Source organism: Mytilus edulis, chromosome 7, assembly GCF_963676685.1.
Source record: "Mytilus edulis chromosome 7, xbMytEdul2.2, whole genome shotgun sequence".
Classification (NCBI taxonomy): Eukaryota; Metazoa; Mollusca; class Bivalvia; order Mytilida; family Mytilidae; genus Mytilus; species Mytilus edulis.
The window spans coordinates 89,584,059-89,610,887 of NC_092350.1; the positions used below are offsets into that span (position 1 = coordinate 89,584,059).

At 33.3% G+C, this 26,829-nt stretch overlaps 1 protein-coding gene across 7 annotated transcripts in view; it reads left to right on the plus strand.

Moving 5' to 3' along the window:
• LOC139482733 (uncharacterized) overlaps window positions 1-26,829 on the plus strand; it is a 151,694-nt gene that overhangs the window by 8,865 nt on the left and 116,000 nt on the right. For all 7 annotated transcript variants that reach the window (XM_071266797.1, XM_071266798.1, XM_071266800.1 and 4 more), the window contains exons 3-6: window positions 1,200-1,349; window positions 13,148-13,360; window positions 18,139-18,375; window positions 26,237-26,437. In XM_071266797.1, coding sequence (XP_071122898.1) covers window positions 1,200-1,349; window positions 13,148-13,360; window positions 18,139-18,375; window positions 26,237-26,437 — 801 coding nt within the window. The remainder of the gene's footprint in view (window positions 1-1,199; window positions 1,350-13,147; window positions 13,361-18,138; window positions 18,376-26,236; window positions 26,438-26,829) is intronic.

A 26,829-nucleotide genomic window follows, 5' to 3' on the forward strand; every position in this document is an offset into this window, starting at 1 on the left:
TCTTAAACTACTGGGCCTAATACTACCACACTTTAACATAATGTTCCTTAGGGTAACTGGTTTATAAATTGTACCCGAAGTTTTGATTCATTAACAAACATAGCCACCATGGCAAAAATGTTCAGTTAAGTAATATCTACAAATAAGTCAAAAGACAAAAATTGTCAATTGACTTCTTTAGGAGTTATTGCTCTTGAAACGTTTTTATGCCCCACCTACGATAGTAGAGGGGCATTATGTTTTCTGGTTTGTCCGCCCGTCCGTCTGTTCGTTCGTCTGTGCGTCCGTTCGTCCGTTAAGCCGCTTCAGTTTAAGTTTTAGGTCAAGATAGTTTTTGACGAAGCTGGTGTCCAATCAACTTGAAACTTGGTACATATGTTCCTTATGATATGATCTTTCTAATTTTAGAGCTTATTATACTTTTGACCCCAATTTCACGGTCCACTAAACATAGAAAATGAAAGTGCCAGTTTCAGGTTAAAGTTTTTGGTCGAAGTAGTTTTTGATGAAGTTGAAGTCCAATCAACTTGAAACTCAGTTCACATGTTCCCTATGGTATGATCTTTCTAATTTTAGAAAATTAGATTTTTTACCCAATTTTACGGTCCATTGAACATGGAAAATGATAGCGCCTGTAGGGCATCCGTGTACTTTTGACACATTTTTTTATTTTTATTTTGTGCAAATCTATCACTTTTTCAATCATCTTCCCTGAAACTACTAGACCAAATACTTTAAAACTTTAACTATATATTCCTTAGGGTATCTTATTTTTATCAGAAGTTTTAATCCATCTACAAACATAGCCGCCACGGCTAAAAATAGAACTTTTAAATATCGAACCGTCTGCTTGCAGCCGTTTGGATATTAAATATCGAATAATGAATAACGAACCGGCCGCTTACTTCACATACATGATCATAGTCTTAAGATAGATAATTTATTCTCATAAAACCATGAAAGTACAAACGTTACAGAGAAGTTAAAAAAATAATATACATAAAAATAAAAAATGCATTAAATTAAGAAAAAAGAAAAAAAAGTATGCGGGCCAAATTTTACCCTACGCGAAACTTCTCCTTTCCGTGCATTTTACGTCGAAAATGTCTTTTTTGCAATTTTAAAAAGTTCGTTTAAAATGAAAAGCCAATATACATTTAAAAACTCGATGCAAATTATATTTTTATTGTTTTTTGTAGGTCTGGTGAGGTTTGGAGGGCGATGTAGAAGCTTGGACGGCAGCATATACACTTGTTCTTCTTCTTATATTTGTAATTATGATAATTGTATGTGTCCAGAACAGATATCCCATTATTTTGATCTAAACGACCAAAGTTGTAAACCAAGAGGTAAGTTGATAAACCAATCCCTATTTCAGAAACACTTGAAACTTTTTTCATTCTAGCTTTTCTCTTTCATTTTGATAGAAATTCATGGTTGCATTGCTTTCAATGTTTAATTCCTCAATTTCAAGCAGGCACAGCTCTTTTGTCATGTTTGTCTTTAGGGAGCTACCATTTGATTTTTATGGGAGGGGGGGGGGGGGGGGCTAGGATGAAAAATTTTGTCCTGCATTTTCTTTTATTTGTAATCTCTGTCCTGCCTTTTTATTTTTCACTCTATCCGGTCCTGCTTTTTTTCATTTAGTTTATCTGGACTTTTTTTACATAAATTGTCATCCTGACTTTTTTTTTGGCAAGTGTCTCATCCTGCCTTTTTTTTTTTACTCAAAACTCCTGTCCTGCCTATTTTTTTCAAATTTCATCCTAGCCCCCCCCCCCATAAAAATCAAATGGTTGCTACCTTAGTTCAAATAAAGTGGCAATCATTGCATGTCAAATCAACACACCTTTAAATGCATAATAGATAGAACAGGTTACCGGAACTTCGGTTATGTATCAAAACTATAAAATATGGCTGCGTTAAGTGTTATCAAATTTTTGAGTGAAGACTAATCAATCAGCAACACTTGGGTAACTCCACTTCTATTTATGTTCGGTGGAGGTACGGAATCATCCGAGTTGTGACGAATGAAGACTTAATTATGACACTATCACTATAGGTACGAAAACAGTCGAGTTGTGACGAATGAAGACTTATGTCACTATCACTATAGTTACGGAATCAGCCGAGTTGTGACGAATGAAGACATGAAAATATCACTATAGGTACGGAATCAGCCGAGTTGTGTCGAATGAAGACTTATGACACTATCACTATAGGTACAGAAACAGCCGAGTTATGACGAAGGAAGACTTATGACACTATCACTATGGGTACGGAATCAGCCGAGTTGTGTCGAAGGAAGACTTATGACACTATCACTATAGTAAAGGAATCAGCCGAGTTGTGACGAAGGAAGACTCCGAGTTGTGACGAATGAAGACATGACACTATCACTATAGGTACGGAATCAGCCGAGTTGTGACGAATGAATACTTATAACACTATCACTATAGGTACAGAAACAGCCGAGTTATGACGAAGGAAGACTTATGATACTATCACTATAGGTACGGAAACAGCCGACCTGCCAAATAAATGCGCGCAATTGTAATGAGAAGCTGCGCGCAAACGTAATGATTTTTGCGCGCAAATGTAATGGTAATGCGCGCAAACGTAATGCACCATTTTAGCTACTGACAAATTACAAATTAACATGTATCACCTTATCATGATCAATATGAAATTTTTGAATTGACAAATCACGAATTCAAGAATTACACAAATACTAGTATACTTATAACCGATGTACACATTATACAATTACAAATTACAAATTGACAATTTACAAGTGTAACGAGGAAAACAACGAGGAAAACATTTTTTATGACGATTTTTTGCCGAAAACAATGGAAAAGAAAATGTATATATCGTGAAAAACATGATATTATATTTTTATTTTGCCATCAAAGAGGAAAGGGGGGGGGGGGGTCTACGTTCGCCCTCTAACCTACCAGATCTGCCACTGATACAAGTTATATATATAGCACGCCTTCTACGAATTAATTTATTTATTAATTCACGAAAAGTGTAGCTTGGACTGGATTAAATATGTTAATGAGTAAGGCGTGCTATATATGATTTGTCATATTAATGGGCTATGACACATGTCAAAGGTTAAATCCTGACCAATAGTGGCGTGATACTACATTGTATATCTGATTTCCAGAAATTAACGTCAGTTGGTTTCGTATGTCAGATAAAGGTAAGTTTAAAATTAAAAGAATTGTTGCCGTGGGATTCATACTCGATAGTCTATGTGTTATTGAATACTGTTTCTTCGCGAAAATTCTTGAAAAGGGGGATGGGGTTTCAGGGTAATGCAAAATTGTATTCGATGATTATTTGCCCTTAAAACTGAAAAAAGACGTGTAGTTTCAAGAGACGTTATGACAAAAAGGAAACATTTCCTAATACCAATTTTGACTTCAAGGTATTTTTTTGTTCTGTTGTCGCCGGATTCCAACTCATGCTACTGGGATATCGTGACACCAAATCGCCTGCACTGTATCCGACGTGCTAGACCACTCGACCACATTGGTTTCAATATAATAAAGCTTTCAGATGCCGGGTGTTACCTTTTTTTTTTGACCGACAATGTTCAGATCCGTGAACATAGAAACGGACTATTTCATAACACCTGCCATATTCCTGACTTGGAACAGGATATTCTAAGCAAAAATGGTGGTTTGAACCTTGTTTTATAGCCAAACCTCCTGCTTTAGTCATGGCGTTGTCCGTTCATCTTCGACTTATAAGTTTCAATGTCCCTTTCGAAACTTTCGCCTCTCTTTTATTTTCACCAACGAAGAACTGAGATCAAACTATCTACACGTGATAAAAGGGTAGAGTGAAAGAAAATTTATACAAATGCATGATTTATATGTTTATATGTAATTTTTGAAGTGATTTTTCATGGTTTTTGCTTTTTTTTTTTAAATTTAAATTTTTCTCCCTGATTAACAACTGATTTAATATTGTTATAATTACATAAGATGTATGTTTCATTACTATACGTTATTCTGATTGGCTAACGGCACATCATGTGTTATTCCTTAAGCAGTTGTATCACTCATTAAAACTTCTCATTCAGGATGACACGAGGTCCCACAATAAAGTAATAAAGTGCACAGGTAAATGAAATAAAAACTTGATAAAAGGCGTGTTTTCATGATTCTATAGGTAAAAATGTAATTATAAGTATTGAATGCTTTTTTTTTGTAACTTTATAGGGTTGTAAAAGCGTTGACCGTGTGCACATTTTAAGTATGAAGCGCTTCCGCGCTTCATACAAAATGTACTTCGGTCAACGCTTTTACACCCCAATAAATTTACAAAAAAGAGCATTCAATTCTTAAAATAAAAAAAACTTTTATCCAATTAATTATTGATTCTCCGAAATTGAACACATTCAGGACCCTAGTGAGAAATTCCCAAGAAATTGAATCAAATGTCTTTTCAAAATCAATGATCAATAAAAGTCATGGAATATCTTTTTCCTCAGTAAATTGCATAATATCATAAATTAAATGAAGATTTTCTCCAATGTATCTCCCACTAATAAATCCAGTTTGATCAAAATTTATCAGTTTATCTAATAAAAATTAAAATTGAGAATGGAAATGGGGAATGTGCCAAAGAGACAACAACCCGACCATAGAGCAGACAACAGCAGAAGGTCACCAACAGGTCTGCAATGCAACGAGAAATTCTCGCACCCGGAGGCGTCCCTCAGCTGACCCCAAAACAAATATACACCAGCTCAGCGACAATGAACACCACACCAAACTCCAAACTGTACTCAAGGAAACTAAAAGCCAAAACAACACAAGACTAATAAAGGCCAGAGGCTCCCGACTTGGGACAGGCGCAACAATGCGGCGGGGTTAAACATGTCTGTGAGATCTTAACCCTCCCCCTATACCTCTAGCCAATGCAGAAAAGTAAACGCATAACAATACGCACATTAAAATTCAGTTCAAGAGAAGTCCGAGTCTGATGTCAGAAGATGCAACCAAAGAAAATAAACAAAATGACGATTATACATAAATAACATCAGACTACTAGCAGTTAACTGACATGCCAGTTCCAGACTTCAATTAAACTGACTGAAAGATTATGATTTCATCATATGAACATCAGGCACAATCCTTCCCGTTAGGGGTTTAGTATCATACCATCATAACATATATGAGAAGAACATAACCCGTGTCATGCCAACAACTGGTTTATTGATAATAAATGTGTTTAGTTCCGATGCAAAGACCCTATAAGTGAATCAATATTAACGCCAAAATATGCAATCTTTAATGACCTGACAACAGTATCGTAACTATATCCCTTCTTAATTAATAAGTCTATTTAAAGGTTTTGTTAGCTTCTAAGGTGAATACTGACATTTTTGTGCTTTATAAAGAACATTTCCATAAAATATTGGATGTGACATACCTGAACGTATAAGAAGTCTGCATGTTGAGCTATATTTACGAATGATGTCCTTATACCGATGATAAAATTTAGCAAATGTTTTGACTAGTTTGTGATATCGAAAACCCTGGTGTAATAATTTTTCAGTAATACATAAATTTCTCTCGTTAAAATCTAAAAAATTGTTACATACACGAGCGAATCGTACAAGTTGAGATATATAAACACCGTAAGATGGTGACAAGGGAACGTCACCATCTAAAAATGGATAATTAACGATAGGAAATGAGAAATCATCTCTTTTATCATAAATTTTAGTATTAAGCTTTCCGTTAATGCTATATATATCAAGATCGAGGAAAGGGCAGTGGTCATTGTTAGTATTAGCTTTATTTAAAGTAAGTTCAACAGGATACATTTCTTTAGTATACATACTGAAGTCGTCATTATTCACGGCCGACACTCGGCTAACCGAGAGTTTGGTCGGTTAATCTATATTGATTATACGGCTATATCGGCGGTTGGTCTGTTAATCGGGTTGGTTATACGTCTGTTAAGAGTAAAACTCACAATTTAATGTTAAACTCTGTTAAACAAACAGATTTTTGCCATATTATGAGAACCACATCAAAAAAAGAAAAGTGTCTGACAAAATGATATCTATCATAGAACATTTTCCACCAGTAAAAAAAATGCATAGCCTGCGCAGTTTTAAGTAAAACGAAAAGGCGTCTCGCAAGTATGTGGTTTTTATGCTTGTACGCATAGCAATATTTTGGATAAAAGGCTAAAAAACATTTTTATATATGATTTAAAGGACACAAAATAGTACTTTGGTTCTAAAAAAATAATTGTCATTGATAAATATTTCATAATTGTTATATAAGTTGAGTAATACCACATTTTAATGAATATTAGGGGAATACAGTCTGTTAATGGGTTGGACAATTTAAATCGTGTCAGTTAAGAGTTGTTTAGCCACGACAATAGTCTTACTACCTTCAGTTTATATTTTCACATTGAAAAAAATGAGATGTACTTGTGACGAAAAAATTACAATACGGTGCAACAGTATCCTTATAGAAAGAGAACTTTAATTTTAATTTTATTTCTTTGCATTTCATTAAAGGGTGTGTCACTTCAATTTAGCGTTATATATGGACTGATTGGCCGCTCGAATTCGCACGAATTCATTATTTACGGCAAGTTATCAATCAGCCGTATTTTTTTTGTCTGTTCAAAGTCTGTAACATCTATGAATCTGTCATGTGTTGCAATGCAGCTGGGTAAATTCAATGCGTTTTCTTTGAAATACTAAGGCTTTTCTACCTCAGGAATAGATTACCTTATGCCAGCGTCACACATTGGCGTATAGACCGGCGTGCACCAAACGTACAGAGAAAATTGACAAAGTCGGTATACGTTAGTTGCATGCCATAGGAACGCTTAGCAATCGTTCAAAGCGCGTTGCACAAGTTTGTAGTACGTCGAAATACAAAGGTAAAATTGAGAAAGGAAATGGGGAATGTGTCAAAGCGACAACAACCCGACCATAGAGCAGGCCAAGGCCACCAATGGGTCTTCAATGTAGAGAGAAACTCCCGCACCCGTAGGCGTCCTTCAGCTGGCCCCTTAAAAAATATGTATACTAGATCACACAAGACTAACAAAGCCAAGAGGCTCCTGACTTGGGACAGGCGCAATATTGCGGCGGGGATAAACATGTTTATGAGATATCAACCCTCCCCCTATTCCTCTAGCCAATAAAGGAAAGTAAATACGCTTGATGAACGCTACAATCCCAGGAAATTTGTATGCAGCATAAAAAACATACAACATACGTTTCTAGTACGCCAAACACACGCTTAAAGCTCGTTTTTCACACGTTAAAAATATGATTGACTGGTTATATGCATCCAAAATTACTAGCGTATTGGCAGCGTAAATGATTTTGAACACGCCAGTGCTATACGCTGATGTGTGACGCCGGTATTAGTTGTGTTTCCTCAATGCTTTTCAAATTCGTATTTTATTTGGCCTTTTAAACATTTTTTTCGTCACTGATGAGTTTTTCGTAGACGAAACGCGTGTCTGGCGTAAATATAAGGCGTAAATATAACATTTCAATCCTGGTATCTATGAGAAGTTTATTTCCGGTATGTATTGTCTTTTGAAATTAATATTACTTTGATATTACACTTTTTGAAACCATTTCTATCAATTTTCAGATTCCATTGTCTAAACTTATGTTTCATTGTTCATGTGTTGTTTCCATATATTCTAGCCACTAATCTTGAGTCCATCCCTTTATTCAGATAACACCCCATATAGCAATTAAATTATGCTTGTAATGTCATTCATAACTCTTAACAGACCAATTAACAGACCGAGTTTTATACATCCGACCCATTAACAGACCACATTTTTATCAAAAATTGATTTATGTCACCAAAATACAGTTTTTCGTGTAGATTTTTCACATATTGATGTTAATATGGTGAACAAACATAATGCCTGTCTTTTTTCGATGTTCAAAATATTGCATGCAAGCAAACTCAACCAACTTGTCATTTTTGTGTACATTTTGTGTGTGTAAAATGTGTATAAATTTACTGATGAGTAACTCGCCTTTTCATTTTATAGATCGTTTATTGAAGCTAGAAAAAAAATAATTACACCACTGGATTCAGTACTCCAAATCGTTTTGTCAGACATGAATAGTTCTTATGATATAAATATAATTAAAAAGTTATACAATGAAACATACTGACCTTGTAATGATTTTCTCGATAACACCTGATTAACAGACTTTAGCCAACCCGATTAACAGACCAACCGCCGATATAGCCGCATACTCAATATAGATTAACCGACCAAACTCTCGGTTAGCCGAGTGTCGGCCGTGTTATTGAGAGCCAAAATATCATCCAAATATCTAAAAGTATTATTAAATTTGTGTATCAGATGTTGTTTCGATGGGTCTTTGCTGAATTTTGTCATAAATTGTAACTCCTAGCAATACAAAAACTGTGTTAAAGCGTTTTGCTATCACTCCAGAGCCAATTTAAACTGTATTTATTAAAGATGTAGGACGTCAATTTTGTTTAGAATGTCTAGGCTTATTTCTTTTCGGCAGCATGCAATGATTCCTTGTTGCGTAACAGATAATTCACCACTTTCAGTACTGTATATCAAGGAGCCTACAACACCAAAAATTAAATCTTTCCAAAATTATTAAAAAACTCTGGAGAAAACATCAGATCCTGGTGTTTTTATTATTTTTCACATTTTTCAATATCAAACCAGCTTCTTCAATTGTTATTTTACCTTCAAGATAATTTATCTCCCTTTGACAAATCTTTATTCTTATATTAATGTTCATAAAAAGATTTCACTTCTTACAAAATATCCTCTTGTTTTGAAATTACATCTCCATTTTCTTTTTCTACTAATGATATTATCTAACTTGTATTTTTTTTAAATTCTAACCCACAAAAAAAGCTATTTGATTTTCCCCGTCTTCTACCCCTTGTTTTTCTCGATCGAATTATTTTCCCTTTGATTTTTTCTTTTCTTATATTTTCCAATTCAAATTTTTTATTTTCCAAACTCTGTATTGAACCTTCATCTAGTACTCTTTCTTCCAAAGCTATGATTTCATTTCTAAGAACTTTCTCTTGTTTTGGTTTTTCTTATAACTTGAATAAGAAAAAGCTTTGCCTCTAATTTTCATCAACAATGTCTCAAGAAATAAGTGATTTTTAGCTCACCTGGCCTAAAAGGCCATGTGAGCTTTTCACATCACTTGGCGTCCGTCGTCGTCGTCGTCGACGTCGTCGTCGTCGTTAACAATTTTTCAAACATCTTCTCCTCTGAAACTACATAATGGATTTGAATGAAACTTAAAATGATTGTTCCTTAGATTATCCTGCACAAAGTGTGTGCTTCGATTTTTGATCCGTCAAAAAACATGGCCGCCGTAACTTAAAATAGAACATAGGGGTCAAATGCAGTTTTTGGCTAATATCTCAAAAACGGAAGCATTTAGAGCAAATCTGACATGGGGTAAAAATGTTCATTAGGTCAAGATCTATCAGCCCAAAAATTTTCAGATGAATCAAACAAACCATTGTTGGGTTGCTGCCACTTAATTGGTAATTTTAAGGAAATTTTGCAGTTTTTGGTCATCATCTTGAATATCATTATAGATAAAGATAAACTGTAAACAGCAAAAATGATCAGCAAAGTAAGATCTACAAATAAGTTAAACATGACCAAAATTGTCAATTGACCCCTTAAGGGGTTATTGTCCTTTAATGACAATTTTTTCACAATTTGTTCATCATATTTGCTAACTTTAAAAAATCTTCTCTAAAACTACTCAACCAAATTCAACCAAACTTCAACTGAATGATCAGTAGGGTGTATAAAATAAAGTTTGTGTTTTATTTTCTATTTTGTCTAAAAACATGGCAATGTTTACCAGGTGAGCGATTCAGGCTCTTGAGAGCCTCTTGTTAATATTAAAATGGAGATCTTCATTATTTATGTCTTCAATTTTATCTAAATCATAAACAAGTGATCCATGTAAACTTGTCGCTCCTTTAAAAAAACTTATTCTAAAAGGTTACCATTCAACACCGTAATAAGATCATTGAATATTGTTTTTATTGGAATAAATATTGATTTTGTTATCAGTAGATTAAAAGCTAACTAAATTTTACTAGTATGTTATACATATTCATGGATCTACAATCTGTCGATACTTGTAACTTGGCATTGCACAAGGTCATGTTTTTCTCTGGCTGTTAATGGTGTCTTTACACTTAATCCATTGGATGTTGGATGTGTACGGATTGATAGTTTAGTCTTTTGATGCATGATTTTTTTTATTAGTTGTTAGTGGCTTTGAACTAGCTGTCAGATAACTGCGAGTACTCTCAGATCTGTTCATTGTGTCTTTTTGTGTCGGGATGTATAAGTACCCGGCCACGTCCACTTATATTTTTGTCCATCTGATGAGTTAAGCCTTTTTCAACTGATTTTTATAGTTCGTTCTTATGTTGTACTGTTATACCACTGTCCCAGGTTAGGGGAGGGTTGGGATCCCGCTAACATGTTTAACCCCGCCACATTATTTATTTATGTGCCTGTCCCAAGTCAGGAGCCTGTATATTCAGTGGTTGTCGTTTGTTTATGTTTTACATATTTGTTTTTCGTTCATTTTTTTTACATAAATATGGCCGTTAGTTTTCTCGTTTGAATTGTTTTACATTGTCTTATCGGGGCCTTTTATAGCTGACTATGCGGTATGGGCTTTGCTCATTGTTGAAGGCCGTACGGTGACCTATAGTTGTTAATGTCTGTGTCATTTTTGTCTTTTGTGGATAGTTGTCTCATTGGCAATCATACCACATCTTCTTTTTTTATATTACATATTCTTTTTTAATTTCTACTATTTTTTCTTTAACAATCCTTATGTATTCTTGATCATACAATTGTAGCGGAATTGGCCTTTGTTTTGATAAAGCCGGTAAACTTAATTTAGGCCATTTTTTATAAATAAGTTCATTTTTATACACCGTGGTCATGTTTGGATGATAAACGCTTGTCACTTACCATTTAATTTAACTTTGCCTTACATATTTTTGGATGCCTATTGAATTTTTTTGATAGTTCCGATTTTTCACTTTAAAGTTCTAAAATGTTTTTATGTCATCCATATTGGCACATTTCCGAAACCGCAATTTTTAATTGGTTACTTACGGGTTGAAGAAATACAATTTGACTAATTAATTTCATCGGTCAACGGTGGTATAAAAGAGGCTGATTTGAAATGAAAATTGGCAAAACTTTAAGGAATTTTTGGTCCTCAATGCTCTTCAACTTCGTACACTATTTGGATTTTTAATTTATCATTTTTTGATTTGAGTGTCACTGATGAGTCTTTTGTAGACGAAAAGCGCGTCCAGCGTAAATATAAAATTTTAATCCTGGTATTCTATGATGAGTTTATTTGCAACTACTGGGTCGATGCCACTACTGGTGAAGATTTATTTCCCCGAGAATATCACCAGCCCAGTAGTCAGCACTTCTGTGTTGACTTGAGTTATCATTGATATGTTCATATTTATAAGTTAACTGTTTACAACACTTTTAATTTTTGAAAAAAAACCTAAGAATTTTCGACCTCAGGAATAGATTACCTTAGCTGTATTTGGCAAAACGTTTAAGAATTTTTGGTTCTCAATGCTCTTCAATTTCGTACTCTATTTGGCCTTTTAATTTAACAATTTTTTGATGTGAGCGTCACTGATGAGTCTTTTGTAGACGAAACGCGCGTCTGGCGTAAATATAAAATTTTAATCCTGGTATTTATGATGAGTTTATTTGTCTCTTGGTCAATGACTTGAGTAAGGTCTACTTCTCTCTTCTCTCTTTATCAAAGAGCTGAGTTCTTGTCAACCTTTAGAATTGTTAATGAAATATTGTCCGGATACAAACATTCTGAATTGAGCCTAGAAAATGATTTTAAATTAAAAATTTAGGTTTTTATTTTAGAAAACTTCAGCCGTCGCTTTTATATTCTAATGCAATTATTTTGTATCAATGGTTCTGATTAGATGACAGTTAGCGTACAATTCTTTATCTCCTTGTCTGTAACTAAGAAATCCGACATTTTGAATTGCTGAATGTATTGACATGTAATTTCTACAATAATAAGCCAAAAAACTCACATGTTGCACCTAAAAATCTTCTTTTTATCAAATTTTATTACATTCTAATGCGGCACAGAAGCTAGAAAACGCCCGCTAAACATTGTAACAGTGATATACATGGTATACTTGATACCTGTTATTGAAATTCAGTAAAGGCATCCGTCGTTTATCGCATTTGGGTTAAAATATTAAAATAATTGCGACGACACTGGTTCAGGCCAAGGTCTGTTGGTTTTTGATTTTGTCGGCAATTCACGGTACCTGAGTTCTCACGAGGGGAACGGTGACGCATAGACACTCGACCCTCCAGTAACACAATGATGAGTAATTAAATTTCCACAATCCTGTACCTCGATCAAATGGATTAAACTCTGGATTTAATGTAACCATAGAATGAACAGAGCGATAGCTAGGCCCGATATTACAATTATTCAAAAGTATAATAAATTTACAGACAGTTTAAAATGGTTTCTTTTTCTCCATGTGAAACGTTTCAAATCTGGGTAAAGTTCTCGAAAATGGTCAACGACATAACCTATCCTCAATGATATATAAAACTTTTCCCCGAACATTTGTGCTATTGCCATATAAATAGTTAAAATAGTCTATATCAGGGTTGAGAACAAGATAAAAATCCCTACATATCATTTAGATATCATTACCAAAATCATCTATAATTGACATAATTTGATCATACAAAATTGGATTATCTATAATTTGTCCATAAATAGTTGCAAGGGTAAAATGTAAAGTATCCACAACTTAGTCTAATACTAAATAATTGCTTACAACATCTTTTTTTTAGGACATTAAACTGAAAATTATTAGAAAACATAACTGCTGCATCTCTTAAATTTGAACTATATAATTGAAAAAAAACCCTATCATATCCCAACATAGCTAAAGAAGTGTTTTTTTTTTCATGGTTGGTTTTGTTGACCATTATCCCATACTGACATTAAGGGCTTTTCAATAAATTAAGAAATGTTTAATTTCAGATTTTGTTAACATTGCAAAAGGGAAGCCCACCTCAATGTCTGCTCCAAAATATGTCGAGCATGCGGATTCTTGGAGAGCTAATGATGGGAATTACGGGGCAGATGTTAGTCAATGTGCATACCCACATATCGATGTTGTTCCTAGTTGGTGGAAGGTGAATCTTCTAGCCTATTACGAGATTCATCGGGTAATCATTTATAGTAACTATTTAGGTAAGTATAGCATATGTTTTACCTTTATTAGAGACATCTATAAGTTATACTTTACAAACGGGAGTCAATGGTATCACAACTTTCATACATTACACCTGGGTCTGTGAACGTATTTAAAGGAGTAGACCTGGGTCTGTGAACGTATTTAAAGAATATTTTATTTACTGTATTAAAGACATGCATACATTATAGTTTATTTACGGAAGTAGACCAGGGTTAAAGTAGGCACCTCTTTATTAGAGACATTTGTAAGTTATACTTTACTTTAGGGAGTAGACCAGGGTTAAAGGAGACACCTCTTTATTAGAGACATCTATAAGTTATACTTTACTTAAGGGAGTAGACCAAGGTTAAAGGAAAAACCTCTTTATTAGAGACATCTATAATTTATACTTTACTTTAGGGAGTAGACCAGGGTTAACGGAAAAACCTCTTTATTAGAGACATCTATAAGTTATACTTTACTTTGAGGATTTAGACCAGGGTTAAAGCAGACACCTCTTTATTAGAGACATCTATAAGTTATACTTTACTTTAGGTAGTAGACCAGGGTTAAAGGAGACACCTCTTTATTAGAGACATCTATAAGTTATACTTTACTTAAGGGAGTAGACCAGGGTTAAAGGAAAAACCTCTTTATTAGAGACATCTATAATTTATACTTTACTTTAATAGGGAGTAGACCAGGGTTAAAGTAGACCCCTCTTTATTAGAGAAATCTATAAGTTATACTTTACTTTGAGGATTTAGACCACGGTTAAAGCAGACACCTCTGTATTAGAGATATCTATAAGTTGTTCTTCTAGTTTTTATACATTCGTGTATATTAACAAACCAATAGTTCCCTATTCAAGCATTTGGTCAGTGATTGTTCACAAAATAAACAATGAAATAATATATTGTTTGAAAAATTTATTACCATCCAGTAATGTACCAATTTCTACAACTGGTATACAATAAGGAGATATGGTATAATTGCAAATGAGACAAATAATCAGCAAAGACTAAAGGAGGAAGATGTAAAAAACTTAATCAACGTTGAAATCATTTTACAATGGTTCAGACTTGGTTGAAAATGGTTAAGACTAGGTCGAGTATGTTTCAGACTAGTATAAAATGGTTACGTAATGGTTGAGTAAAGGTCTAGTACAAGTTCAGACTGTTACTGTGCACGACCAAAAGATGTTTTTATAACACGATCGGATTCGCGTCTGGGATTAAAAGGGAGGCAGTAAGATTTATTCAATAACACATAACACTTCTATCGATAACACTTTACTTCACTAGTCCCTTTTTCTGAACTGCCAAATCATCACATGTAAGAGATGTGCCAAGTGCAAATAATGAACAAGACACAAATGAACCACCAAGGAAACAGCATATTGATCACATACATGTAAATAACTTTGGTGTACAATTAAAACTCTCTAGATATGACGAAAGCGTACTATGCATGGACTATTTGTCATGTTTTGAATAAATGTACTTGCAAATAATTGGTTGTAGAAAAATAAAAGGGCAATATTTGGTGGTTTCCTTAATGGGAGATTTAACTATTGAGAAAAGACAAAAGTTTTCCGTTTTAATCCGTGTACTGAAAAGGCTGAATTATACAGATTTGGTTGAACGATCGATGTAAACTCTAAGTTTGTGGTTGATACTGGATCAACTTTGACATTGGTATCTTCTAAGCATACAATATAATATCTCAATTATACAAATCAGGTCAGAACAAAGTAAAGTTTGTTTCTGACCGAGAACATATTATACAAATTTGAACCAGTTGTATATATATATATTTGAAGTAGAAGAGTTATACATATATAGTTTATTAAAGAAAGCAAAATAAATGCAACAGTAGTGTTCAAAATTCATAAATCGATAGAGATAAAACAAATCCGGGTTACAATCTAAAACTGAGGGAAACGTATCAAATATAAGAGAACTACGACACAACAGAGACACAACACCGAAATGTAACACATAGAGAAACGAACTTTAATGTAAAAATTTTCCTGACTTGGAACAGGGCATTTTATTAAAAAAATATTGGGTTGAACCTGGTTTTGTGGCATGCCAAACCTCCCGCTTTAATGGCAGTGTCAATTATAACATTAAAATTACAAAATTTCACGACAGGGTTATAATAAATAAATAGATAAATGGTAGAAAATATAGGACAAAGAAACAAACGAATAATAGGCATCAAAAGGTAACAGGTTCAAACATATTTTTATACGCCAGACGCGCCACCTTCACACAAAACTATGCTCAGATGTAAAAAGTTTGAAAGCTATAATAACTACAAAGTTGCCGAGGACCAAATGTTCCAAAAAAGTTGTGAGGCCAGTGTTATCCGCCTGGGACAAAAACATCATTATTATAAAGAAATATACATAGTTTTGCAAACAGTAAATTTTATAAAATGCTTATATAATAGATAGACATGTTTAAACTGAAGTGGGGACTATCTATAGAAAAAAAACGAATAAATTACAAAATCACAGCCCAGTTAACCATAGTAAATACAACGCCCAAAGTGACGTCACATTTAAATTTCTAAAACGTGTTCCGAAAATTAAGAAAGAATTTGGATGAAATTCAAGATTAGATTTGTATGACTTATCTAACTTATATCAATAACAATGAAAATTATAATACTAATTAATATTTAATTGTAGCAGTAATTGGATAATTAATTGTATTATCTAGCTTTGTGGGTGTTTCTTCTGATCAAACTGCAAATCAAATTTATCGTGTAAATGTAGTTGTTCCAAAATTAAATCTACCTATTGAACTGGATGAGTAGTTATCCCCAACACAACACACGAATACAAGAGAAAAAAATACGATTTACAACTACAAACGTTAAGACTTTTGACAAATCTGATGACGGCAACACACACATTAAAACCCAACAAATTAATTTCGGGTGGAAAAGTACCGTGCAACGTCTTAACGCAATACGAATTCACACTCAGCCATACAGTCACATTCGGGAATAAGTCATTCGGTAATAAAAATATCAGACGACGTAATGACAAACCACAATTTAACACGTGGTAAAAATGTCCATAGTTAGTTTGGACAAGGATACATCGTATGGATCAACAAATTCGTGATGGTGTCCGTAAAATTTACGGATTGTCATTTTTTAATCTGTCCTCCTCATAACTTTGTTGGAGCAGTTTCTGTGTTAGGAGCACACTCCTGTATATGAAGTCCGTATAGTGTGAACATGCAAAAGGCATTTGTACATAAGTTGATTGAGATCAATTTATGAATAAAGATTACTTGTTGGATACTTTGTAAATAGAACATTTGGAATTCAGTAACAAACAGGAAACTGTCCTTGTACATAATAGAAATAAACAGCTATGTCCAGTGCAAAATATAATATTCTAAAAGGAATAATATTTAATTTTTGCCCCTTCAAATTACCCTTTTACTGTATGGCATTACTTGTTAAAACTTGGAAGAGAACACAATACTTAACTGGAGTTGAGATTGCCATTTTGAAGTGATATTGCACTTTTGTATAACCATTTGGAATATTGCCCACTTAATTTAGTTAATTGTTATGTTTTAAAAGGAATATAACATGGCATAAATTCTTTATCAGGAACAGTAACATCTAAATACTAAAATAACGAGGTCCAATTTGTCAGCCGTCATGGGGAAAAACGACAATTCAAAGAATTCAACTTTATATATAGCCAATATAGGACAATGGTGTTGATTAAAAATTACACCACTCCAGACCCTTTTGTTTTCCACATAATAAATATTGCCAATAATTAACAAGTTCCGCGTCGAATCCGATACCGATACCAATAGTATATTCACCTGTTACCTTATCTGTACGTTCCGCATCTGACAGGCGCACCACCAAACGGTGTATTTAGGAACTTGCAATATACACGGGTCATAATCACAGGGTTGACACTACTAAATTCAATCATTGTCACATCGTTCCCTATTGTAGTATTTTAATCAATATAACTTTCTAAGATGACTACGAATACTAAAAGTCTGGACTTAAAATAAGGCGTATAGGTACAGTTTTCAATTTGTTAGCCAGCATGACGTATAACAGCGAATCAAAGAATTCAACTTTATTTATAACTATTATAGGACAATGCTGTTGATTAAAAAATACTCCATTCCAGGCCCATTTGTTTTCCAAATAATTAATATTACCAATAATTGATAAGTTCCAGGTCGACGGGTTCAAACAGAAAGATTTTGAAAGCAGAAAAAACTGTGCATATTATTTTCATAATCGGCATGACTTTATCAGATGACAATACCAATACTAAAATAAGGCTTACGCATAGTTATATACTCTAATTCAGTCACGGACCCGCGATTTCACGGGTTTGTTCTAGTTGTATTTAAGTTTGGTCCTTGCAGAATTAACTGTTAGGTCTAATTGTAGAAATTATCTGAATATTAAGTCACAACACATTTCTTGTGAAGATTTTTTAGGTAATACAAATAACTTTCGTAGTCAGATTGGAGGTTACTGACTACATATGTTTACAGCAGAATTAACCAGCCATGGCTCCAATCAACAGGAGTCTGATTGAAGAAGTACAGATTGCCTAACATATAAACACAAAGATTGCATCCAAAATTATTTCACATAAGCGAAACAGTACCAATGCATTGTATTTTTTCATGTATCAAATAACTCTTAATATGTTTTGTTCGACCATCTTTGAAATACAATGTATAAGATTTGCATTGAATAAAAACAAAATTCTTTCTTTTCATAGGTCAACACTGTAGAATGACTCTGATAGGAGGCAATTATAGAGGAAATGTTAATATAACCAAATCGGGTAAAACATGTCAGGCTTGGAGTTCGGTAACCCCACACAAACATCATTTTAATGGGACACTGGCTGACCAGGAGAACTATTGTCGTAATCCAGATACTGAGCCGGAAGGTCCATGGTGCTATACAACTGATGTCAACTCTAGATGGGAGTATTGTGATGTACACTATTGTGGTATGTAGCACTTTCCATTTTTATTTGACTTTAAAAAAGTTCTTACCATTGACAAAATCAGACCTTTATAATAGATAGTTAAATGGAAAATGGGTACTGTTGGTATCAATTTCAATTTCAAATTAGTATTTAATGGTTTTTGGAAAGATGGAACTTTTTTCAATTCTTTCCTTAGGAACCGGCCTCCAAACAAAAAGTTGACAGATTAAATCTATACACACTGATAAATAGTTTCCAATTGTTCTTATGTGAACAAGAAAGAAATTTGGTTACATCTTAATTTAAAGTGTGTGTTTTTTTTAAAAATAATACTCTTTTCAATTGCTGGCTTAGTTTTGTCTTTTTACTTATGTGTATTTATACATTAACAGTATGATTGACAACTGTCATGATCAAGGTACAATTAAACACAAAGGATGAGACAATAATTGGAATTCTATATAAACTCCTCCTCCTTAATGCCAATCATAGTTGACCAATGACATAACTTGAGTTTATACATAACATGGCAGTCCACTCAATATACAAATTTCATCACATCATTCCTTCGCTTTCGTCGAGTCCACATCGTTCGCATCGATTTCAAAGCAATTACAGAAAAAAGATTACGGTCTGTTAACATATAAAATAATGTTAGTGTTTTCCACATACGATTCTTTTCTTTTCTTTTTGTAAGTCTTAGTAAATCTATATTATTTTTATTTTTTATTAATCCATAGGTTTTTTAAAACTTTTAATTTTGGTAAATAGATTTATTATAATAAGTTAAAGATGTTCGCTACTCTGTTTCAAAGTAACTGAAATACTGTTATTAATTGATAGTATATAAATAAAGAAACTTAAATAGCAGAAAAAAATGAAGGTTCCGTGTGCATGTTTTCGAGATACAAGCCATTGAAAATTTGGCGGGAAATAATTCTCTCTAGATTTTTCTTACATTTAACATTGTCGTCTTTTTTCTTTAAAAAACGATGAAAAAATTAAAAGGATTTGATAAGATTTTCAAAGATGACATTTTAAACTATATGTAATCAAATTATGGAGAAAATAAGAAGGGGTTAGTGGGCAAAAAGTTTAATGGCACTACATGGATAAAACCAGAGGATTCCTAATATCTGGCTAAAATTCATATACAAGAGGAGCAAACATCCTTAAACATATAATTTTTTTGCTTTAATTTTTTTTTTATATTTAAATTGAAAAATGAAAAAAATTTAATAATGAACCAGAACAATATGACTAACAATAAAAGCAAAATTGACTCAAGAAGTCCACAACAAGGGGAATCACCTGATTCTAAAGTGTTCAAACAAAGTGAATGCAATTCGCCACAAATGCAATATGCAAAAAAGGCAAGGGTTAAGCCCAAATAAAACTAAAGTCAAAAGCCCAGAGTCACTTAATGAAAACGGCAAAAAAATGTTTCCTCCAAATGAAACAATCATTAACACTTCAAGGGCAAAACAGTTCCTCTTACTAATTCATGTAATTCATTACATTATCTAATAATAACCATGATAGGAAGTGTCAATGACCAAGCCATAGTGATAAAACCACCTAAAAACAGTGTACTGGTTTACTTTTAGGAATTGTTGGCCCTAAATGCGCTTTAACTTCGTACTTTATTTGGACTTTAAACATTTTTTTATTCGAGCGTCACTGGTGAGTCTTTTGTAGAAAAAACGCCCGTCTGGCGCAAATATAAAATTTCAATCCTGGTATCTATGATGAGTTTATTTACAATCCATCTTAAGCAATAAGACTCAAATACTAGGCTTGAATAATTTTGGTAGATTTCAAATAAAGGTCACTAAATTTGATATGGACAACAAAAAGAAAATAACTATTCAAGCAGCAGTTACAAAAGAAAAAACCGAAAATAAGGTTAATAGAAATAGAGTCTATAAACTTATAAATAAACCGGTTGATACCGAAATCTTAAATGTCAAAAAGCAGGAAAGTATGCTAAGAAAAACAGTGGTAGATATCAAAATTGTAAAAAAATTAGGTAAAGCTGGGTATATTTTAGTTACTCTAGCTGATAAACGCTCACAACTTAAATCTATCCCACTATACGATCAAGGTCAAGAGTATGATATACCACCATATAAGCATAACCCTAACTTTTTGTACAAAATGAGCAAGTTTAGGTCACTATGCCAAACAATGCAGAAAATCTACCAATACATGTATTAAATGTGCTGGTAAACAAACCATCAAAATATGTAATGATAAAACAACAAAATGTAACAACTGTGGCGGTAACCATCAGGCAATAGATAAATCATGCCACCAACATGCCCAATACAAATTTAAAAACAAGTATTGGAAAATATGTACAGTTATAAAATGTCATTTGAACAAGCTATATAAAACAAAAGGCACAACAAAAAGGTTAATCCATACCTAATTATAAATCAAATTAAAATCAAATCAAACGGTGAAACCATACCTAAAATAATAAGTACACAAAATGTCACACCTGGTAAACATATCTGCTGACAGTGTAACATCAAAATTAATTAATAATGACACCGCTATTATTAACGACAATGGAACCAACGTGTCGCAGTGAGACTGAGAATACACAAATAGGAGATCAAACACCCAGTTTTCCTAATAAAGTTTAAAAAAAATATAGCAGATATACGCAAAACTATAATTAAACTACCAGGCAAAGATGTGAATGATTTTAAAAACTGGGAAACCGTATTTACAGGGATACGGAATATTTCGGCTCAAGAAGGTGATAGTTCTGTTACCATCCTGTAAACATTCCCAGAGATCAATTGAGCACGGACATATTGATTGACGTAAATAAATAAAGAAATGATAAACAATAAATGATTAAAACAATTAATAAACCGTAATGGGGTTACACATTTTACAGTAGAATGTGCGTTCACTTTAGGCTAACGCAAATTCACTTAAACGTTACTTAGACACACATCATAACCCAGAACTTATGTGTATACAAGAAACTCACTTTAAAGATTATAAGTACGTAAAACTACAAGGATACCATCCACCCATTATCCGAAATAGAAAGGTACAGCCCTTGGATGGTGTAAACTTCCCAAAAAAACGTGTATGGTGTAATGGTGTATGACATATGTTGCAATGGTGTAAGGTGTATGGTGTAAGGGGAATGGTGTAATGGTGTATGAGGAATGGTGTGATTGTGTATCGTGCGGTCGGGAATGGTATTTTTTTTTAACATAAATAAGGCCGTTAGTTTTTCTCGTTTGAATTGTTTTACATTGTCTTATCGCGCCTTTTATAGCTGACTATGCGGTATGGGCTTTGCTCATTGTTGAAGGCAGTATGGTGACCTATAGTTGTTAATGTCTGTGTCATTTTGGTCTTTTGTGGATAGTATCTCATTGGCAATCATACCACATCTTCTTTTTTATATTGAATGAATGGTGTACGACAGTTCATTAGTTGAAAACAAAGTTCTTTTTATTTTAATTTTTCGGATTTTAGAAATAAACAATAATAATAATTTTAATATTTGAAATTTAATTGCAAAATGGTTAATTTCGGATCGTGTAGATAGAATGGGTAGACACATCTGTAAACTAATAAGATCGATATAGTAAATGTGTATAGACTCCCCAATCAATATATTAAATTAAGAGGATGTCCAAGTAAATATCAGGCAAATCCTATGATATGGGTGGCACACCATTTTTTTCCACTGAATTTTTGGTTCAGTGCAATGTTTATATCATACAAATGATATATATGTCAAAGATATTTTTGAATTAACAGTGGATGGCTCAGAAAATGATTTTAAAGTTCACTAACAATACAACAAAATTTTGTACAAAATGAAGAATTATCTCCCCTTTTCAATGAATTTTCAGAGCTTTCTATGTATTTTTTTCTCTTTATTTGTTGCAGTTAATAAAAAAAAAAAAAAAAATTTAACTTTAAGAAAGAATGAATTTGTGATATGAAGTAGATGAAAAAATTTTGAAAACAAAATATGTCATGTGCCATCCACTGCCTGGTTTTTCCATGGACACCCTCTTAAATGCATATCAAGACTCTGAAGATCTGCATAAACTATCAGATAATATAGTGCTACATAGATATTTTAATATTAGATCTTCGATGTGGGGGTCAAGCACAACAGATAGCAATAGTAACATTATTAAAAGTCATAGACCAAAATAACATGATACTTTTAAAAGACAGTACAATTGCATATCAAACGATAAAAGGCAACAGAACACAAAAATACCTAACGTTGGTCTCCGCCTCGCTAGCCAATAACAGTTAATGGTCATTTTTTTTATTTTTATTTTTTTTTTATGATAAACTAGGTTCAGATCACTTCCCAGTGCTCACCGTATTAAATGCAAAACCGTTAAATAATCGAGTTTGCACTCCACAAAGATGTTATAACGATAAAGCCAATTGGCACAGATTCACTACCTTTGTAGCGAAATAAATAAAGATAAAATACAACATGACAATATTGAAATTTTCAATCAAAATCTATGCGGAGTTGTGACTAAAATCGCAAGACGACAAAATTCCGAAAACTAGTGGTAAATTACATACAGGAAAAAACTGTTCCTGGTGGAAGATGATTGTACAAATGCAAAATTAATGAAAAAAAAGCGTCATGAACATTGATTAAATGATAAATCAAAATCAGAAGAAAGTCATGAAATATATAAGAAAAACACAACAGAAACACAACATTTAAATGTAACACACACAGAAACGAACTATACCACCCTACCTACACTTATAACTGACACCAAAAAAGCGGTATAAAATGTTGATAAAGTAAACACGGAACTTTTGCCGAAGCATCCAGTGACAATAATTTAGATCCAACATTTAGAACGCATAAAATAAAAACCGAAATAGAAAATCTCATTAATAGGGACGATAATGCGCAACATAATACTAGGTCAAGGTTTAATATACCATTCAACAAAACACAAACTTGTTAAGATGAATAAGACCAAAAAGACAATATCTGACCCTAAATCCCACAGACCTATTTCTCTAACATAATTTTTTTGCAAACTATTGGAAAGCATGGTTAACGTTAAACTGAAAGATCTTTTAACAGAAAAAAATATGATAAAGGAAAGACAAATTGGTTTTCGTGAAGGTCGCTCCACATTAGACCACTTACTGCGTCTTGAAACAGATATTAAAAAATCTCAAGTACGTAAACAATTGCAAAAATTTAAACGGTATAAATGGTAGGTTATTTAACTTCATAAATAAATTTATCATAGATACCATGATTGAAATTTTGTATTTGCACCAGACGGGCGGTTCGTCTACCAAAGACTCATCGATGACGCTCGAAACAAAAAAGGTTAAAAAGGCCAAATAAAGTACAAAGTTGAAGAACAATGGCGACCAAAAATTCCAAAAAAGTTTTGCCAAATACAGCTAATCTATTCCTGAGGTAGAAAAGCCCTAGTATTTCAAAAAAAATAAAAGTTTTGTTTAAAACAGTTAATTTATAATTATGACTATATCAGTGAAAATGCATGTCAACACAGAAGTGCTGACTACTGGGCTGGTGATACCCTCGGTGAATAAAAACTCAACCAGCAGTGGCATCGACACAGTGGTTGTAAATAAACTCATAATAGATACCAGGATTGAAAATTTGTATTTGCGCCAGTGTGTTTCGTCTACAAAAGACTCATCAGTGACTCAAAAGACTTCTTTCAAGGTTGAAAAATACCAGTAAAAGTAAATCAAGAAGCCTGAGACGAATATGATCTCAACAATGGTATCCCGCAAGGTAGTATCATCAACCCCATTATTTAACATCATGATATGTAGTACAGAGGTTGAAATATGAAATATCTTACAAATAAAATGCAAGAAAAACTTAATAACATAAGTGCATGGTCTCGGAAAGGGGGTTTTAAAATATCTAAATCCAAAACAATATACAATTATGGCCTTTAGCAAAGGTGAATATCCAAAATTGTCAACCCTCAAAAGGTTATTTCACTGAAGGTTACACAAACACTTTTATGTAATTAATATTTATTGCAATATAAAAAAGAAGATGTGGTATGATTGCCAATGAATCAACTAGCCACAAAAGACCAAAATGACACAGACATTAACAACTATAGGTCACCGTACGGCCTTCAACAATGAGCAAAGCCCATACCGCATAGTCAGCTATAAAAGGCCCCGATAAGACAATGTAAAACAATTCAAACGAGAAAACTAACAGCTGGAATTTAACATTATACACATTCGTACAGACGGTCCAAGACTGAAGTAACTATGATAATTTTTCACTTAGATTTCAAATTCTCATTGAATGTTACATTTTGGTAATCATGGGACTTTGAGTGTAAATGGTATGTTTTCTAGAGTGTTTTGAGGTCATTACCCATCTAGTTATTTGTTGGTTGTTTGTACGAGCTAGACATACTGTGACTGAGACACTGACAGTAGTTTGTTCTAAATTTTCATCCAGTGGCATTGGTTCCATAAGTTGGTCAATTTGTTCTTGGGACAGATTTATTTCTCCGCTAACTTGAGTTTGTTCCTGTGAAAGGGTAACTTCAACAATCTCGTCGTTATTTATAACAGATGCGCATAGTGCACGGCTCATATCAAATTTCTTTTTAGTTGTTACCTTTCCTGTATAACTTGTATAGAAGATTCAGATTTGTGATCGGACACACTAATAATCCCCGATCAGAAAATTTGTTTCCATCTAAGACAGAAATGCTTGTTGCCCTTATGAAGTGATTTGTAAATTCTCAAGATAGACCAGGTTGTCTGGAGATACATTACCTTTCTTTAAGTTTGCCAACGTGTTTTTTTGGGTTTTTTTTGTTTTTTGTTTTTATATATAAAACCTGGTTCACGTACTAGTTTTCACAGGAGTCGTCGTAAGAATTCAGTGGATATTGACATTAGTCCTCATTTTTAATTTAGCTTCAACCTTGGACAAGAACATTTTATGCCCCATTTATGGGCATAATGTTTTTTGGTCTCTGCGTCCGTTCATTCGTCTGTTCGTCCCGCTTCATGTGACAGATTTGGTTAAAGTTTTTGGTCAAGAAGTTTTTGATGAAGTTGAAGTCCAATCAACTTGAAACTTTAATAGTAAACATGTTCCTTATGATATGATCTTTCTAATTTTGTATTTGATACAAAATTAGAGTTTTTACCCCATTTTCACGGCTCACTGAACATACAAAATGATAATGAGGATTGGGCATCCGTGTACTTGGGACATGGTCTTGTTGAAAGTTGACACTGGAGTCGATGAATTCGATGAAATCATTAGTGAGCTATTCTTTAAACCTGATCGATCATTAACTCTTCAAATATCTTCTCTGGAACTCCTTTGTGAATACAATCTTGAGTTGATCCCACCTACAAAGTAACATGGCAATGAAGACCAACAAATAGAACTCAATGTTTAAATTTTAATAGTGTCTACCTAAAGTTAAAATTGAAATATAGGTAATTAAATCTGTCAGTATCTCATGTTATTTGGTGTAAATATATTCACTGCTACAAACTTGGACATGTTCATACGAATAAATTGATAATTTAAGAACGACGTTTATCTGCATTACTTTAGTTGAAAAAGATAGTAAATACCCTTCCAAATCACACACTTTCACGTCAAGAAAACAAGACGGCAGATAATTTTTAACGTAATCGGCCTATCTAGACAAGGTTTTAAAAAAGTTTTGTTCTAATACTTCATTTCAAAATTCTCAATTTTTAGTTTTCGGTATTTTATTGACTTGGGTTTGTCTTTATTTAGTGTCGGCCATGTTGTAACCTGCCTTTCGTTGATGTGTTGTTTCTAATTGGCATGTTTATCTTACAGTTCGTCCGTTTAGAGAATATGCTGTCGAAGTCCTTTCCGGATCAAAAGTATTTTTGTGTAACGATAGTTCTGAGGCAAGGAACGTTTACCTTGACTCAACTTGTGCTAGCAATACAATAGGAAGAGAAGTGAGGATTACCACCACAGGACATACACTATTACTATGTGAAGTAGATATTAATGGGACATTAGTCAATTTATGTAAGACAGATTTTCATTTTTCTACATCTTTTTATTAAAATTAACGGTATCAATTTTCTTGCACCAGATGGGCATTTCGACAATACATGTCTCTTCAGTGATGCTCGTGGCCAAAATATTTGAAATCCAAAGCTTATATATATAAAAGATGAAGAGCTAAAGGTCCAAAAAGTATAGCCAAGTCCGTGAAAGGAATCAGAGCTTTGCATGAGGGAGATACATTCCTTAATTTATAATAATTTCTATCATGTTCATTCTGTTTCGAAGGAATTACAAAGAGGAGACAGTAAAATAAATCCTTGAAAACCTTCTATTTCTCAGCGAGTAGCTGTAATAGATATACCAAAGTAGCGAGTAGCTGTAACAAATACAATTTTAACAAATAATTAACC